Source organism: Lissotriton vulgaris, chromosome 3_1 (genome assembly GCF_964263255.1).
Source record: "Lissotriton vulgaris chromosome 3_1, aLisVul1.2, whole genome shotgun sequence".
In the NCBI taxonomy this organism is placed as follows: domain Eukaryota; kingdom Metazoa; phylum Chordata; class Amphibia; order Caudata; family Salamandridae; genus Lissotriton; species Lissotriton vulgaris.
In genome coordinates, this window is record NC_141689.1 from 2,114,327,865 (window position 1) to 2,114,346,888 (window position 19,024).

At 47.3% G+C, this 19,024-nt stretch overlaps 1 protein-coding gene across 1 annotated transcript in view; it reads right to left on the reverse strand.

Moving 5' to 3' along the window:
* ATP10D (ATPase phospholipid transporting 10D (putative)) overlaps positions 1 to 19,024 on the reverse strand; it is a 772,711-nt gene that overhangs the window by 553,724 nt on the left and 199,963 nt on the right. The window contains exon 4 of the mRNA XM_086962685.1: positions 17,531 to 17,735. Coding sequence (XP_086818811.1) covers positions 17,531 to 17,735 — 205 coding nt within the window. The remainder of the gene's footprint in view (positions 1 to 17,530; positions 17,736 to 19,024) is intronic.

The following is a 19,024-nucleotide window of genomic DNA, read 5'->3' on the forward strand; positions in this document are numbered from 1 at the left end:
GGCAACAACAACAGCTTCTTACAGCAAATAGCAACATGGCTTCTTTTCTATTGAAAGTTGCAGTACCAAGTCATTCATGGAAGGCTTCAGACCATCAGGAGTTGTTGTATAGTCCTTTGGCGTACTTTTTGGCACCGAAGGTATTGTTTTCGGAGCCGAGGCCTGGTTCGAGGGGCTTGGAGGCATCGGAAGCAGGCTTTGTAGGTTTCGGGAACGAAGATTTTGGGGTGGAAGCAGGCTTCATTGATTTTGGTGCCGTATTGTCTTTCTGAGTCGACGATTTCTGAGACTTTTTCGGAACCAGGACTTCTTTTGGTTTCGGTGCCAAGGGAGCAGGTAGTATCAACACATGCGGTTTGCTCGGTATGGAGCAACCAGAAGGCTTTAATATTTTCTTCAGAGCAGGGCTTGATGGTGGCGCTTTCAAAGTAATGTCTCGGTCTCGACTGGGCCCCGAAGGCGTGGATTTGACCTTCGCCTTTGGTTTATGAGTTGGGACTGGGGTAGGGGCAGTCATACTCACGTGTTGACCTGATGGTATGGAGTCGTCTGCCTCAGATACGATCTGGAGATCATCGGAATCTTCCTCTGGGACACATGGACCTTCGTCCACTATATCCACCGGTTCTGGAGTGGATCTCTGCATGTTGCGTCGACTGTCCCTCCGATCTCGAATGGTCTTCTTGGAACGAAAGGAAACACAAGCTGTGCAGCTCGACTCGTCATTTTCAGGTGATAAACACAGGTCACACATCTCATGATGGTCACTGTGTGGAAATTTTGCTCCACACACGGGGCATTTTTTGAATGGTGTCCTTTCCATGAGGTGTAGGTCTCACCACGTGGGTAGGCCCAACAGCCCGCGTCGACGACCGGAATTGAAGTGATGAAGTCGAGTCTATGATGTTAAAGTTTGTTTTTACAAAGTTTTGCGTGTCGAAGTCTTTGAAAAGTAGATATTCGAACCGGAGTGGAAAAGTTAAATCCGAACCCAGTGGCGGAAAAAAACCAATCTAAGGATGAAGCCGATGCCCATGCGCACTATCGTCTACGTGAGGAGTCACCTATCACGTGACTACAAAGACTTCTTCCAAGACGACAACAACATGCAATCATCCGAACCCAACACCAGGTGGCGATCTAATGCAAAGTGTAGAATCTGCAGCTCATATGCCTCGAACCTATAAATCCTGTCTCATACCTTTTCCATTAGCCTGATTAACAGACTGTACAAATAAGAGACCTTGTACCCTTTGAGAACATGTTCTCTATCAGAGAGGCATCTAACTTGCATGTAGTGTTAGGTTACAACATCCCTCCCAGGCTGATGTAAGCTGGATTTGGAGAAGATGATCCTGGATGATGCATTTTCACTATCAGGTTAATGATTAGATCCTTCTCCACATGTTCTTCCGGAAATTCTTCTCCACATGTTCTTCCGGAAATTCTTCAGGAGACCATGACAAATGGGTTATTGGGTTCAGATGTCCAACAATGACAGTGTTTTACTATTCATCAAGGGGCTTTCCTTACTACTGAACCTAAAATAGAGCACAACATACGCCCCTTAGTCTTAACAGTGAGGTTGAGCTATCCAAGGCTTACTTATGGAGATGGTGTGCAGCAGAAATTCAGAACTAAACTAGATATGTAATAACAGTCAATAACTCATTATCCACTGTTTCTAATTAAAAGATTTAGCATTGGTAAAGGGACTTTGTTCACCCTCACACCCCTAAAGTCATTGCGGATCGATCTCTGGTAGAGTGCCAATTGTACCAAAGTCAAAGTTCTTCCCAAAATATCTCATATTTCCACTATACTTTTCCCTTCAGTCCTCGACAGACGGGACCCAGTTCTGTAGGCTAGGGTCGCGTTGCACCCCTCCTAGTGGTGCATAGTGCCACACAGCCCACGTTGAAAGAATCTTGCTAAACCTGCCAAAATCAAACCATCACGGTGTCCGTCAGCTGCATCTTGAGTGCAGGAGCACAACTCTAGTTGAGGAAGGTGGAGCTGCACAAATACAACTGAGGAAAGGATGAGGCTCTGCTCACGGCAACGGGGACCTTGCACGGGCCCACACACAAACCCATCACCCAAAGCAAATGAAGAGCCCTCCAGTGTCTCAGCAATTGCCAAACAGAAGGGCTAAAGCTAACCACCAACTGTAATATCGATCTGGTGTAGTGCCAATCTTTCAAAGCCGCTTTGGCTTCTGCTGAACAGGCCATCATCAAAGGTGCTTTGGCTTCCTGTGGGGGAATAGCCTAATAGTCTAATGCGGTTACTATTGCTTACAAGCACCAAGCAGTCAGAGAGGCATCTGCTTCTCAGACCAGAATCACAGAGCCTCACAACATGGCCTACTGATGAAGATCCTTTCCGGGGTTGCAGCAGGCCAATTTCAGTTCTTCTGACCCAAACTTCTCTCTGGCCTTCTCTTCTAAGCAGCCTCTCCTTTGTACAAGGGCCGCTAAAGCACCTCACCTCAGAAGCCTGCCAGCTTCTTCCATCAAGGCAAGCTCAGCCCAGCTCTTCTTCTGGCGGGTAAACTACCAAGTTTGTGTTCCCACAACTTGTGATGGGGAGTTGTTAACAGCGACACCAAACTCTTGAGCACAGACCAGTTTCTTAGCCTCCGTTGCTGATAGACCCTTGATGAGAATCCTAGCTCACCCACCTGTGGTTTCTGTCCCATAGGTATACCAATTTTGCATACAAAGCCTTTGTAGTCCACAAGTCCAGCTCCGGGACCAGCTTTAGGCAGTTCCTATCGTTTGTATATTCCAGGAAGACTGATCAAGCAACAGACTTTGTTCTATGGTGTAAGCAGAAGGGTGGGGTGGAGTTGGGAAATCTCTGACAGGGGAGACCTAAAACAAAGACACAAAAGAGGGTTAGGCTTCCCCACCAAACTAATCTCACCTTGCTGTGGGGGGGAAATGGAAAGCAGCACGGGATTCACAACACCTGAATGGGAACGGCTGTCTTCTAGTCGCCACACCCTAGAGTCTGGTGATGGGTAAAAACTCCACCTTTTTACTCCAACCTATTGCTTCGACCAGTGTCAGTCTTCTCCAGCTATGTGAGCTAATGCTAGTCACTCTCAGAGTGCATATGATGTGCCCCTCCATAACAAAAAGCACCAACCTGACTTTCATTCTACCTCACAGTGAGACTTCAGTGCATAGGAATGATTTAAAAAAGGAAGAAAAAAAACTTGATTGGGCCCACCAATCTCAGCACAAGGATAATGGATGTAAGAGTATCTACTCTGTTATTTTACACTGGTTATGCTCACTAAGAGTCTGGGCTCGAATGTATGCTGGATAAGATATAGTCAGCCTGGAAGTATGTTCCATATGTGGTAACCTGCAAATACAAAGAGAACTGCAGGTACGAAGTGTTAGGCCATATAAATGCATAGAAATGTGTCAAGTCCCTAAGAGCCATTGACAGTATGAATGGGAAACGCATGGAAAGATAATGTGTATGCAATGTAATCTTTAACGTGGAAGCTTAATTCGCATTTGTTATTTTTAGCTCGCCTCACCATACACTAGCAATAGAAAGCTCACCAACACCCAACTTTATTTTAGTCGACCCAAAATATAGCATACTAATACTTTGGAAAGACTTACCACTACGGTCCATGAAAATATGCATTAGGGGACTTTACTTTACCTATGTGAAACAATCAAGGTCTTTAGGCTCATTCTGCAACCATCAATAGAAGTTTAAAGGATGGCTGCTCTTTATTGAAAGGATATTGTTCAGGACATTAAATGAGTAACTCTAGCATCAGCTCATTTCTCTTATGATTTTCTTTCCTATTGGACTCGGACTCCATGATATTTTTTAGACCCGTGTGCTTCTTCCCACTTGTACCACTTCTGGATGTTGAACTAGATCATTCTCTGTTCACATTCAATGTTCTTTAGGATTTAACAAAAACATTTGAAGATCCTAAAAAAGTATTACGTGCTTCCTTTTAAAAACACATAGGGTTGAACAATTCTGGATAAATCTTGCAATATGGCTTTAAGAATGTTGATTTATTCCTTCCATTGTCCTACATTGGGATAAGTACCTCACAAAGATGACCAGATCAGATGTTCAGTCCCTAAAATGTTCTTTACATGAAATCCTTATCCGTTAATACTATTTTCCAATTCTAAATGCATTATGTACCGGCCTACTGTACAGTTTACATGCCGAGAGAGGAACATATGGAGAGGAAAATGTTGCTCAAACATATACAATTTTTCCAGCAGCAGTTTTGTTGACGCTGGCAAATTAGTTTTTCTAGTCCGTCATTCAAAAAGAGGTGAACTGCTTCTCCTCAGAAACGTTACCCACCCGGAGACATCAAGTTCTTCTACAATTTAGCACTGGAATTAAACTATCATCCCTATTGTCTACTAAAAAACTGTGCATGTTAAGTCACAACACTGATAATCCATGTACAGGAGTCTGGTTATAATTTCTGCCTGCTTTTACCAGTTTGCAGTTCCCTGCCAACAAAATCAATGCCCGAGTTTGTATTAAGGTATAGGAGTACATGTTTCCAAACGTGGCAATCTTCTAAATTCATTGCTTGACACCAAATCTAATTTAAAGATAAGAAAACAGTAATAGACAGTGGAAATTAGATTCAGCAGATAATCACAACAGTGAGAAGTACATAATTTGGTGTTTATTGTGATAAACATACAGTGATCTTGCTGTATGAAGCATAAAGTGTATATTGTGGGATATAATGAAGACAACTTGGCACTTTCTTAAATGTTATGAATGATAATGCCGGATTGAGCATAAAAGTTTAGACAATTGCCTCTCTCAATTCTCAATATTAAATGAAATTTACAATACTAATATTAATGAAATGTGCCAACAGATGATGATGAAGGGGCGGGCCTAACGCCAATGGAGGCGGGAGCCTGAATCAGAGCTCCCGTCGGTGATCCCCCCCCTCTCTGGCACCATCCTGCCCGTTACGGAGGAGCCCTAACCGAGGAGACCGGCCCCGGGGGTGTCGGAAGCATCGGAGCGGCGGGGGCAGTGGCTGCGGGGAGTTGATAGCCCTCTCCAGGCGACATAGAAGTGGAGGAGCCGGCGAGGCCGCGGTCCTCGCAAGATGGCGGCGGCGCGGCAGTGACGGATCCTGGGGTACAGAAGATCCGTGTATCTGCTTGGGGCCGCCCTGCGCTGCAATTTTGGAGGCTGGAAAGGTGACCAGGGCAGAGGCGAGGACCGAGACTGTCACTGGTGCGGAGGGGGCACACGAAGGAGCCTAGGTGGGCCTGGAGACCTGCGGCGGGGACTGAATAAAATGGCGGCCGCGTGGTCCTAACAGCTCCTGGAGTAAAGAGGGGCTCGAGGCATGCCGAGTGATTGCCCTAAACTGATGCCCTGGGAGCGGGACGTGGGATATCGGCGGCGACAGGAGCAAGAACTACCGCTGGTAAGGAGGAGGCGTGGGGAGGAGCTGCGGCGAACCCGGGACCTGGCGAGTGCCCACATGCGGGAGCAGGGCTTGGAGGACAGCAGCTGCGGCGCGGACTCTGATCCCCAACGAGGTTGGTGCAGCCGGCAACGCACATCGGCAGGTGCCTCCCCTCATGGTGGAGGGACCGTGGGGAGGGCGAACAGCTGCGCTGAGTGAGGAGAGAGGAGGCAGCGATGCGGGCGGAGGATGTAGGACCCTGCAGCGGGAAGCAGAAGAGCGCGAGGAGCAAGTACAGGGGGACTCTGGTGCTAGGCGAGGCCTGCAGTCGGACTGCAGCGGTGACAGCGGCCCCTGGCTGAGAAAGGTATTGCAGGGACAGAGGGACTGGCTACGAGCTGCCTTGCGAGGCCCCCTCCACTGAGCTGAACGCGTCGGGATCGCAGTGTAGGGAGCAGGGCTATGAGAGACGCTTGTGCTGGCCATTGCTGGGGCCGAAGACGGATTCACGGCGAGGCACAACAGCGAAGGCCAGGTGTCCCGGGGCGTTCCTGGACGCCCAGGGGCAGAGAAGAGACGGGCTGACGCAGAGGGGCAATTGCTGGGCGGAGCGGCGGGACAACGGCTACGGTGGGGTAGCGAAGCGCCAGGCAGGAGAAGTGCCCAGAGCGCCCATTGCTGGTACTTCTGTGTTGTGGCTGGCGGAGTGAGCAGGAATTGAAGCAGGGTCGCTGGCCGCATAGCACCTCAGACTTTACACAGCGGAGCTTAAGATGCAGATAGTGCCCTGAGGCGACGAACAGCGGACCGAGCATGGATGGTGGACGATGTGGCTGCCGCGACTGTTGACACTGGTCGGAGGAGATGGGGCAGTGTGAGTGGGCGACCTGGGCCAACTGTTTGTTGATCTTCTGAGCTGTAGGTGCTCTAGTGGTGGTGGCTGGGACTTCACACCTGTCAGACACACGGGGAAGGCGGGGTCGGAGGTGGTTGGGAGCGGACGTGGCATACGAACATTGTTATTGCACTGGAACTGAATTCTGCTGTGGACGGGACTGTGGCTTGACTATCGCATGACGACAGGAGTGTGCCTTGGAGTGGCCAGTCACCACTCACCCTGCAGGGACGGCAAGTAGGACTGCAACCATCATCATCCTGTCATAGCCCACGCCAGGAGTGAGAATTACGGACTTGAGAGCGTCATGGGCCGGAACACCAAGAGGCGGGACACTGAGCAGCAAGAGGGGGCGAGCGAGGACTGCGGAGACTCTAATTCACACCTGGGGCCCAGAAAAGAAGAGGGGATGTCCCAAGAAGAACTCTCCCGCCATGATATTCTGCAGGCCATAGAACGCTCCCAGCTGGTGGTAGAAACTAAGACAGACACCATCAGTGAGGACTTGGGCCTCCTCCGAGCGGACCATAGAAAACTGGCCCATGTCACGGCCACAGAAGCGGAGATAGAGAGCTTGCGGCCACCAGTCAAGGCGACGACAAGCAAACTCACGGCCATAGAGAAAAGAGTATAGATACTGTAACAGCGAGCTGAGGATGCGGAAAATAGGCCCCGCCAGAATAATATTAGTGTCACAGGCCTTCCTGAGAAGGTCGAAGGGAACAATATGGTGGCGTACCTTGAGCGCTGGCTGCACACGGAAGTTGCAAAGGAGGGGTTGTCCACATTCTTTGCCCTAGAACGGGCGCACGGGGTTCCAGATCAAACACCGCAACCTGGCAGGCCGCCTAGGCAAGTGGTGGCCCGTCTCTTGTTCTACAAGGATAGGGATCATGTGCTGGGGCAGGCGCACCTTAAGGGGCAGCTTAAAATAGAGAACAGTGTGGTATGGATCTTCCCAGAATTTTCACGGGAGGTGCAACAAAAAAGAGCATCCTTTACGACGGTCAAGCGAAAACTGCGCCTGATGGGGGTGTCCTACTCTATGGTTTTCCTGGTCAAACTTCGCATCGTGCATAATGGAGGGACTACCTTCTTTACCACCCCTCAAGACATATGGGGCTGGATTGAGGAACAAGATCCCAGAGGACAACAGCGAGGAGGAAAAGGCCCAGCTGACAAAGCCTTGCCGTGCTCCCCTGACAGAGGGCCAGCTTCAAAGACCCACCCGACGGCGGAGGTGGTGAACCGAGCTAGGGCCAGTGCGATCGCCTCGCTGAGTTCGGCGGACGCCCTTGATTCACTGTTGCCATCCCGGGCAGACCAGAGGGACTCGGACTCCGAAACCAGCTCGAGTTTGGTTGGAGACGCCAGCCAGATCCTGCCACATGTGACTCCCAGATCAGCAGATGACCCGATGTGAAGATGGACCACGCGCGCAAGTATGCCCGGGACTATGTTCGGGGGCGAAAGTGTGGGTGTTGGTAATATAGCCCTGAACGTCACTTGGGGGGTTCCCTGATGCCTACCTGATATATGTAAGCCGGGGCTGGAGGGGATCCAGAGAGGCGGAGAGGATGGCAATCCTCCAGGTGGACTTTGGCCTAACCACCACCTCTGAACTCTGTTTGAGCACGGAAGTGCGCAGTTTGGATGGGGGATATGTTCTCACTTGTCCTGGGGCGGGGGAGTTGGGATGGTTCTTTTCGTTTTAGGAAGGGACTGGTAGTATGGTTAACGGGGAGGGATGCTGCTATCGACGGGGGGAGCGGCCAAGGCAGGCTACTCTGTAAGAGTTTCTTGCATGTTACGCGAAGAGTTTCTGGGTCTCCGGTCATGCAATGGGGTAAGCATGGGAACTCATGCAGCAGACGCAGGCCACCTATAATATAATGTTGTGGAATGCTAGGGCCATGGACTCCATGAGTAAATGGTATAAAATATTCTCACAACCAAATAGGAGAGGGGTGCAAATATCGATTTTCCAGGAGACTCACACATTGGACAAGGAGGGGGAGGCATTGCGCAGGCGCTGGAGAGGGCTGGCGTTTTACACGTCATACTCCGCATTTGCCTGGTGAGTCCTGATCTGGGTGCGGGCGGGAGTCCCCTTCCAACCTACTGAGCATAAAATAGTTCCAGAGGGAAGATACGGGATTGTCGCCGGAAGGCTGGACGGGCGGATGTCACCCTGGTTAATGTATATGGCCCGAATGTGGATCACGTTAGGTTTCTGGAGCAGCTGTCGGGGATTCTGGCACCGTACATGACTGGGGCGGTTTTAATAGGGGGGATTTTAGTTGTGTTGCAGATCCGGAGATGGACCGATCGCACCCACCTCTTCGGGAATCTCCAGTACATGCAGTGGTTCGGGCTTTTAGGGACTGGCAGGCTCGCTGGGGGCTCGTGGATGCCTGGCGCAGAGCACATTCGACAGATAGGGACTACTCGCACTTATCCCACACCCACGATTTACACGTCCGACTAGACACCTTTTTAAGCACGCTGGGCCTCTACAATCAGCTGGGGGGGACAGAGTACCTGACCAGAACCCGCTCATGATTCGATACGGGGGGGGGGATTCTACAACCCATCCACACATGGTGCCTCAAACCGAAAGCACTCGAAGACAAGGTCTTTCAACAGGAGACTAGGGAACACATCATACAATATTTTGCTGACAATCGGGTACCACCGACTCTAGAATTACGGAATGGGAGGCCTTCAAGGCTGTGATCAGGGGGAGAAGCCTGGCTACATCTATTGGGGTACGTAGGACGCTCACAGCAGACTTCGAGAGAGCAGATTAGGCACTCGGGGACTTAGAGAGGAGGCGGCCGCAGCACCCGTAACTGAGGCAGGAACTCCTGGAGGCTAAGGAGGAGGTGGCAGTGCAGGTAGAGCGTCTACGCTGCTTTGATTTCCAGAAATATATGGATAGGATACATGATGAGCGGGATAAAGCTGGGCGATTACTGGCATGGCTCGCTAACCGTCCCGGCGTGGAAGTACTATAATGACGATACATGACCTGGGGGAGCGCCCGTTACATACGCAAGAGGAGATTAGTAGCAGGTTCAGGAGTACTACACTCACATATATAGAAGCACTGGCAACTGCGCCATAGACAGAATCTCAGAATACTTGCACCTCTTCCACTCCATACACTGGAAGCCGAGGAGGCGGAGTTACTAGGAGCAGCAATTACAGAACAGGAGATCAGGGGGGCAGTCAAAGCCATGGCGAGAGGGAAAATTCAAGGCACAGACGGACTGCCACATGCTTGGTGGAGCTGGCTCCCAAGTTAGTGGAACTATACACAGACACTTGGGAGAGTGGGAGGTTGCCACACACAACGAGAGAGGCGGTAATGGTTCCCCTGCTCAAGCCTGATAAGAACCCACAGAGTGCTCTGCATATCGACCACTATCGAATGCTAAATCTCGATTTTGAAATTCTCAGTAAGATAATGTCAAATAGGCTGCTGCCACATATGACCTCCTTGGTGCATGCTGATCAAGCGGGATTCATCCCTAGCAGTAACACCACCCTGAACATCAGGCGGCTGTTCGCGGTGTTAGAACAGGGTGTGGTGGAGGCGAAGGAGGGGCGAATTTCGCCATTTATACAGAAAGCGTTCGATAGTCCTGAGTGGGATTTCTTATTTGCAGTCCTCGCGCGGATGGTGGTTGGGGCAGGGATACATCCAATGGGTCAAATTACTATATAAGGACCCAGTGGCAAGGGTACGTACGGGCCGCACAATTTTCACGCAATACAGGGTGGAGAGGGGCACGAGGCAGGGGTGTCCCTTCTCCCCCCTGCTCTTCGCGCTGGCGATAGAGCCACTGGAGTGTGTGGCAAGATCAGGGACGCTGTATGAGGGCATTAGGCTGGCAGAGCAGACGCACCACATCGCATTATATGCGGATGACTTATTGCTTTTCCTGAAGGACTAAGTCACAGCGTTGGAGGGAGCCTGGCACAAGCTGGACGAGTTTGGAACACTATCTGGACTCTGCGTCAACTGGCAGAAGTCATGACTCTTTCCGATAGCAAGGGAGGCTCTGCCGCCTGCGGGCCTGGGGGACCTCCTGTGGGAAGCACGTTGTTTTAGAGTACCTGGGTGTCAGAGTGTATCTTGATCTCTCTGACGTCCAGGAGGGAAATATAGGGGGCTCTCCGATCACTAAAAGGCAGCATGCCGTTCTGGGGCACGTTACCCCTGTCAGTGGCGGGGCAAATATTGTTGAAAGTGGTGGCGCTAACCCGGTTGTTATATTTTTCTACCACGCTCCCAGTGTGGATTCCCAAGACATGGTTCCGATCACTCTACTCTCTTCCGGCCAATTTTATTTGGGGTCCCTGTAGGTATAGAGTGGCATTGGTTACGTTCCGCAGAGCACAAGCATGGGGGGGTGCTAGCCGTGCCGACCATGGAGAATTATTATCTAGCGGGACAGCTCCAACGCTTCACACAGTGGGTGGCAGGAAGTCTAGATCGGGATAGGGGGACACCCCCATTCACCCCGAATAGAGCATATGTCCTGAGTACACTCATGCAGTGAACAAACAAAATGTCAGTACTGCGCAACAATTCAGGAACTAACAAGGGCAATGAGCTGAAACTCATTTCCACAGACCACTCTTTCAGTCAAGGTTTTATCAAATCAGATGAGTTTATTTTTGATTTTTACTTTTATTTTGAGAGAAGATTTTTGTAATATTATAAAACATGACAAAATAAATATATGGCTTTGACTTTAGTCCAACATATTTATCATGAATAAAATGGGGAGGGAAAAGGGCCTTTGTATTGAAAATTTTAACAAAAAGCAGGAATTATTTATTAAATAATAACAAGGGCTCATTGCCCTTGTTAGTTCTTGAATTGTTGCGCAGTACTGGAATTTTGTTTGTTCACTGCAATCTTGGCATAGCCTTACTGCGCTTAAGCCAAAACCCTCGTTGTTGTTCGCTGAGTACACTCATGGGCACATTAAACAGCGCACAATTAACTCCTCAGAACACAGGGAAATAAGAAATTTCTGGGTCAGATGTCTTCAGAAAACCAAAACTAAACGTCCTTACTCCCCAGAGATGTCCGTGACGTTATCGGAGGCGCTCCCGCATGGGGGTCAGTGGAGAGGATTGGAGGAATGGGCACAAGCGGGAGTCACTAAGATAGGAGACTTGTACAGTGACTGGGAACTTCTCACATTCGCGGCCTTCCAAGCAAATTGGGATATTCCACAGGGCCATTTCCTGTTATATGGGGCGGTCACTGGGGCTATGCGCAGGCACTGGGGTCAGGGGGCAACACAACCACTTGCACACTCTACATGCGAATACATAAGTCTAGCAGGGGGTGTCATTAAAGCGGTCTCTTGTATCTATAGAGCCATTCGGCTGGACTCCACTGGGTCACTGGAGAGCCTGAAAGATAAATGGGAGGCAGACATTGGGAGTCCTATAACGAATAAGGCCTGGGAGAATACGCTGCTCTGGGCCACCTAGGTATCCCACAACGCACGATTCAAATTAATCAGTTTTTACTATCTGCATAGAATTAACCACCATTTTAAATCGGGAGGATGCGGGCTGCCCCCGCTGCCAGGAGGTAGGGGCTAGTTAGATTCACATGGTGTGGAGTTGCCCACGGATATTGGCAAGAAGTGGTTCGGGAGACAGCGCGCGTTAAGAAGAAGATCCCATGCACCCCCAGTCATGTGCTGCTCAACCTATTCCCCCACTCCACTAAAACCAAGGTTAGGGCCAGGTTCCAAGATCTGGCATATATACTGGCAAAACGCGAACTCACTAGCAAGTGGAAGACCCCGGCAGGTCCGGGGGTAGGCAACTGGAAAAGGGAGCTAGTGAAGTGGGCAAGCTGCGAACATAGAATACTGCTTCGGAATGCAAAGAGAGGCATAGGGCGACTGGAGAGGGCGAAGGCCTGGGGGGAGCTGGTGGACGACCTGAAGAATGATGACCAGGAGTCTGCACCTAGCACGCCACAGACAGGATCTCAACCGGCTAGCCCTGGGGGATTGGATCAAGGAGGGACTGAGGGGGAGGCATGATCGGGCCATAGCATCCTAACATCCTCGTACATGGTGGGTTCTAGGAGCACGACACACGGCACAGTCAGCTATTTATTTATTTATTTATTTAAGCCGCTTATAGAGCGCACTGCTACCCCAGAAGGGGTGTCCCGGCGCTAAGGACGGAAGGCCCAGTAAAGGGAAGGAAAATCCAGAGACTAAATTCAAGCCATGGAGAACAGCCAAGTTTTTAATTTACTGCGAAAAAGGGATTCAGAGGGGCAGAACCTCAGGTCAAATGGGAGGCTGTTCCAGAGTTTGGCAGTCATTACGCCAAACGCTCTACCGCCCATTCTGGAACGTCGGAAGCGTGGCACAATCAGAAGGCGTTGACTATTAGATCTCAAGGATCTGACTGATTGAGACACTACCAATCGCTTTTTCAAGTATCCTGGGCCCAGGCCATTAAGAGCACAAAAAGCGAGGGTCAGAATCTTAAATTGGATGCGGCATGCGATAGGAAGCCAATGTAGCTTCTTGCAGTAGGAAGCAACCGACTGCCGATAAGGGAGGTTGCCAATCAGTCTTGCTGCCGCATTCTGCACAATCTGCAGACGTTCGATCTGGTATTGAGGGGAACCGGCATAGAGACTGTTGGCATAATCCAGATGTGATGTAATGAAGGCCTGAATAATGGTTCTGCGGGCATCTAGAGGGAGGTATGGGAAGATCTTTTTTCATCATACGTAGTTTCGTAAAACAGGCTGATGTGACCTTGTTAATTTGGGCTTTACAGGAGAGGGCATCATCAAACTGGAAGCCTAGGTTGCGTACTGATTGGACAGGAGTGGGCGGGGGGTTAAGCACCGTTGGCCACCACAGGCTAGGAGACAGCAGAGTTTTCTGGTTAAAAAATAAGACCTCCGTCTTATCGGTGTTAAGCCTAAGGTGATTGGTGGTCATCCAGGAACATATATTGTCCAGGCAATGGCGGAAGCTGGCAAAGCTTGAGTCAGAGTGATCTCTAAAAGAAAACACAAGCCGAGTATCATCAGCATAGGAGATCACTCTGACCCCCCCAGGACTCCACCACTTTAGCCAAAGGTGCAAGGTAAACATTAAAAAATAGAGGGCTCAGGGCAGAGCCCTGAGGGACACCACAAAGAAGGGGGTTACCCTCTGATTTGAAAGGTTTAAGAAACACCTTCTGAGATCTTCCTATAAGGAAGGACTCAATCCAGGATAGTACAGTGCCACCTATTCCAGATTGCCTCAAACAATCCAAAAGAATCTTGTGTGAGACCGTATCAAAAGCGGCGGATAGGTCGAGGAGGACCAACATGGCCTCCTCGCCCCTATCCACACACTCACGGATCGTCTCGGGTACTTCCAAGAGAGCAGTCTCCGTGCTGAAACCCGTTCTAAATCCGGATTGAGAGTCGTGGAATAATAGGTTGCTTTCTAAAAATTCCACCAATTGTTGCAGCATGAAAGGAGCTATGAAAGGAGAGGCAACTTGGCGGGTTGGTCGGCAGCAGCAGGGGAGAGGTGTGGGGGGGAATGGAGGGGGGGAATTGTGAAGTTGTTAATGTGGCTGAGAATCACATGCAGCTAGCTCCGCATAGTGCGGCAGGCAATCATAGAGAGGGAGGAGGTATGGAGGGGAGACATGATGCCCGACTGGGCTGGACACGCTGGAGTACCTTGGAAACATTCAATAACTAAATAACAATATGTATGTATACTGCTGATTTGGAAAAATGCCAATCAAATTTAAAAAAAAAAAAAAAAAGATGACGAAAAACATGAGATCGTTGACTGCATTGTAAAAGCATGCAAAAGTTTTTTGAAAATCTGAGAATGAGAACGACGTAAAAATAAAGAGAAAAAGAGCACATTGCTTAATGCATTGTAAACACGCGTTTTAGAAATCATATGTGGTTAGCTCAAAAAATGTGCTGCTAAGTACCCAAAGTGACAAATTAAAATAATGCTAATGTAACCCTTTAAAAACGGTTTAAATGTCTAGTTTCAAGGTGTTTGATAGTACCAGTTTGCTGTTTTATTCTAGTAATATGTGAAAATAAGTGTGAATAACAAAAATGACATAATAACTTGTTTGAAAAATAAGAAAGTGTGACATTCATTTTACTAGTACCTAATATTGACATGTAATTTCGGGAGGAAAGAATAAGGAGTGAATTTATTAAGAAAACAATTATTCATATTAATATGCGTTTCATATTAATTATACAGTGATAATGATTCAAACATGTTCCGTGTAGGCCTCAAATGCTTCTTTTCCTCATTTAGAAAAGCAGAATCTAGCTGAAGTAGTCATTTAAGACGTAATGAGAACTTTTCCAAGAGTTTTTTTTTTTTGTTTCTTTTTATTGAAATATACAAACAAGCAAGGCATGGAACATGTTATACAAAGTGTCAGTTCAATTAAGGGAGGAAAAATACACTGAACAGCATTCGATTTAAAGAAAAAAGGATGGGGTGACAAGGGTCAAATGTAAAAACAATAAAATAGAATGGTCAAAATGTATGGGTCAGGGGGAAGGTGGAGCATCAATGATATCGACTGCAGGCGGTATACATATATTCCCACGATAACTATTCCAAGGTCCCCACACTCTACACCACTTCCGGGGACGGCCTCTGGCTAGGTACACAGTCGTCTTTTCCCTGAACATACTCCAATCCATGTTTTCCTTCCATAAGTCCACAGTAGGAGGCCTCTGGGACCCCCACAACTGAGCAATATCTCGCTTGGCAATCATGGCCTCCAAGGATGCCCACTGAGTCTGAGCTACATTATAATCCGTAGGTTCCCAGACGTTCAACAAGCAGCATCTGGCCTCCGGCAGGAGAGCAACACCAGTCACTTCCTTCATGACCTCATGGACCCCACTCCAAAAAGCAGCAATCTCACAACATTCCCAAATAATATGAAGGTAGCAACCTGCCCACATCCTCGCTTACATAATCCCTCCTCAGAAAAGCCCATCTGGACCAAACGGGGGCCCGTGACGTAAATTCTGTGGAGGATCTTAAGTTGTACCAGTCGGAGTCGAGCTGGAATCGCGACCTCCTTGGGAGAGGAGATCGCAGATTGCCAGTCCTAGTCATCCAATTCCAGGCCGTCTCGGGTCCACAAATCCCGGAGACGTAGCAGGAGATCAGGCCTATTATTAATTCATTTCTTGTAAATAAGGGAGATGGTGCTGTCGGGGACATGACCATCCAACAGACTATCCTCAAGTGGGGACGACTCCGCAATCACCTCACCCAAAGGGAAGACCGACGTTAAAGCATGGTGAACCTGGATGTAGAGAAAGTACTCTGTGTCACCCAATTCAAACTCCGTCTTTAACATCTCAAATGATTTCACCTGGCCCTTCACCCAGAGGTCGCCCACCTTACTCCAGAGTTTTTTATGCTTATGAACAATAGGTCCCTTACTGATTCTGTAACACTTTTGGACAAAAATGTATCAATATAATTGCAAACCCAGAGAGCATCTGGGAACAGACAGACAGTGTAAATGATAAGGTTCTTGAACTTGATTTAGCAAAAGGATTCATAAATGCTTCCTGATTTTTTTTGTGAAGTATTGATCATACAATGAGCAGCCTACGGCGGACAACCAATGAAAACTATAACACACGATTGAAATGATACTTTGTGGGCGTAAACTGGGAAATATAATTGCCCCCTTGGAGGAGAAGTCAGGGCTGGTTATCATTTCAATTTCCATGCCTGGCATGCTGCTGGACTGAACTTTGATTTCCCTTTATGCCAAACCCATTTGAACTTACCTTTCTGAACTGACTCACCTGCACTTTGCCGGCTGGCAAAGTGGGCAGGTATAACTCTTCGGCTGATGCATTATGGACTCATTCCTGTGACCCCTTACACTTCAATTCTGCATAATTGGTTTGTATGACCTAAATGCTGAATTCTACTTTCCCTACATTCCCTCTCTCTCTCTCATCCTCTAGGTGATCAGAAAAATGTTAATTTACTGAATCTGTGACATTGTGTGACTAATTGTGCTAAATTAATTTGATGAGCAAAAGAATACATGAGGTTTGTGTTTCTTGACCATTCAATTTGAGGCAAAGATAAATAATATACATGAGAATTGTGCTTGTATTTGTGTCATTGTCCAGTTTTATTGATTTGAAAAACAAAAGAAGACTGTCAGGAACAAAAATTGTCTGACAGTGTAGAAATTAGCACCTCTAAGGTTTGTTAATAAAACCCTCACACACCAACCTGGTTGGTGTCATGCTTCATCATCTGGTTCCAGCCAGGCGGCCGAAAGCCACCTGGCTGTGCTTCAACACCTGAATTACAGTGGAGCAGGTTTTTTTTTTAGGTGATGTGATAGGTGACTAAGTGTGTGTATTTATCATTAAAAATACCTCCAGAATACTGCCAAATGATTTATTCTCGGAGTTCTGGGGTATGGTTAAAATTGATAGAGAGTAGATGATTTCTTACAGGCACTATGTGTTGCTGTATGTATAATTAGATTTTATTGATTGAAATGTATTGAAAGTGGTTTATTGTTAGCTTGAAATTGGCATTTTCTTATTCCAGGTCCATGTAAGAATTTACCCCATGATCTCCTGATATTCAAGTCTTCGTTAGCTCACATAAAAGGTCCATTGGAGGATCTAAAGTAATTGCATTGTTTTGACATGGGCCCAGAGAGGACGTTGATCAAGCATTATGAAAGGATGTAAGTTCATGGTAATAGGTTTTGAATAAGCTTTGCCCTGCATCATGCCACTTAACAGTCCTTCAAAAAGATGCTAGTATTTATATTGGAGTGTAGTTAGGAAAGTTGGATTTACGGCTACGGTTGAAGCACGTAAATAGGTCACTTCCTACCCTGCAACATCTCAGTTTGGCCTGGATGTTAAAAGTTGTTGGTTCCTGGTTTTCTATACTCACTAATAATCAGGTATAGGTCCCTTAGATACAGGAGATGAGATTAATTTATTCATCAGCTCAGGATATCTCTCAATCTTAAGAACATTACGATATAAAACTGATTTAAACTGCTTTTGAAAGAATAAAAAAATCAAAGTAGCACTATGATCAAATTAAACATACAGAACACTATACCTGGTCTGCAAATCCTTTAACCACCTGCCTCTGTTTCAGATTGGTCTCCCCGTCAAGACTAGAGGTTTCAATATGACAGATTCCATCTGGATCAGAGGAGTACAGTAGCACCAAATCAGCAGGAATAATCTCATCACACTGCAGTTGAATGAAATCCCCAACATTAACATTTTTCCAGTGCTTTGCTACATATTTTTTCTCTCTCCTAAAATAAAATAAAAAGCAATTCTAATTAATGCAATGACAGCAAATAAGAGCTTTTCATAACACAATTCAGGTTGATGCCTTTACAAGTATCTTGACAAACATGCACTGGCAAAGTCAACAAGTATGGCATTGGCTGCTGTACTTTTAGCTTTGTCAATGCTGATTTTGTTTATGAATTATTTTTGTATGAAGGCACGTGTATGAAAATAAGCATTGTCTAAAAGTCTATATATTCTACGTAAAAGCACACTTTGCACCAGTAGCCCAATGGACTTAAACAGATTACTTATTGTGTGGATGTGCACAGTGTGCAAGAGCAGAATGTAATCACTACCAGTCGGGTAATCCAATGGCTGTAGTGGGATGATTCTGTGCCCCAAATGTACAAATTGAAGACAATCCAGCCAGTAGTCAAGTCAAATGATTTGACTAGACTACTGGCTGAATTATTTTGAATTTGTACATTTGATGAATTGAATACAAATTGGAATTACTATCTTAACCAACAAGACTCCCTCAAGATCTTCTTTGTTTGGAGGAAGAGCATATAGTCCAGACATTTATTATTAACGAATGACAGATAATTTACAGGGTCAGGCAAAGCAATAAATCAAAAGTGATGGGCAGGCTGTAAGCCCACAGAATGGATACAGCATGTCTCGAAGAGACAGTACAGGCACAGCCAAGGCTAGAACAAAAAATGTGCGTTACCATAGTAAATCCTGCATTACTATACAAAGCCTCAAAATATGTATGTCTCAGTAATTTATACAAAGTGAAAAAGAAAGTAAAATGCATCAGCGTTTGAGTTTTACAAATGTTTAAAAGAATTCAGAAAGCAGGTGCCCAAACCATTGGGAAGGGCAACGCGTGGGGTACAATGCCTGTAGCAAACCTTGTAAGTAACCAGCCCTCATAAAGGTCATGAACCAGATGTACATACAACTCCATGCTCTAGACCATTTCCAATTTAAAAAAAAATATGACTGATGACTTAATTCAGTTGAAGAGCCTTTGATGATTAAGAGTTTTTAATCCATGCCCTATCTTTTCTTTTTTTGGCTATAAACAACAGTCTCTTGAACAATTCTGGTCTCCTCAATTCGGACAAATGGGCACAATATACTTAACCCCTTCACCGCGGGGGTAATTCCCCCGCAGGGGGAGGGGCCACGGTGCTCGTAACGAGCTGGGCTAGTCACAACTCCGCCCACTCATTGATTATCCGCACAGGCGGGGAATCAATTTTTTCGTGGGAGGGCCATGGCCGTTATGACTAGCCCAGCT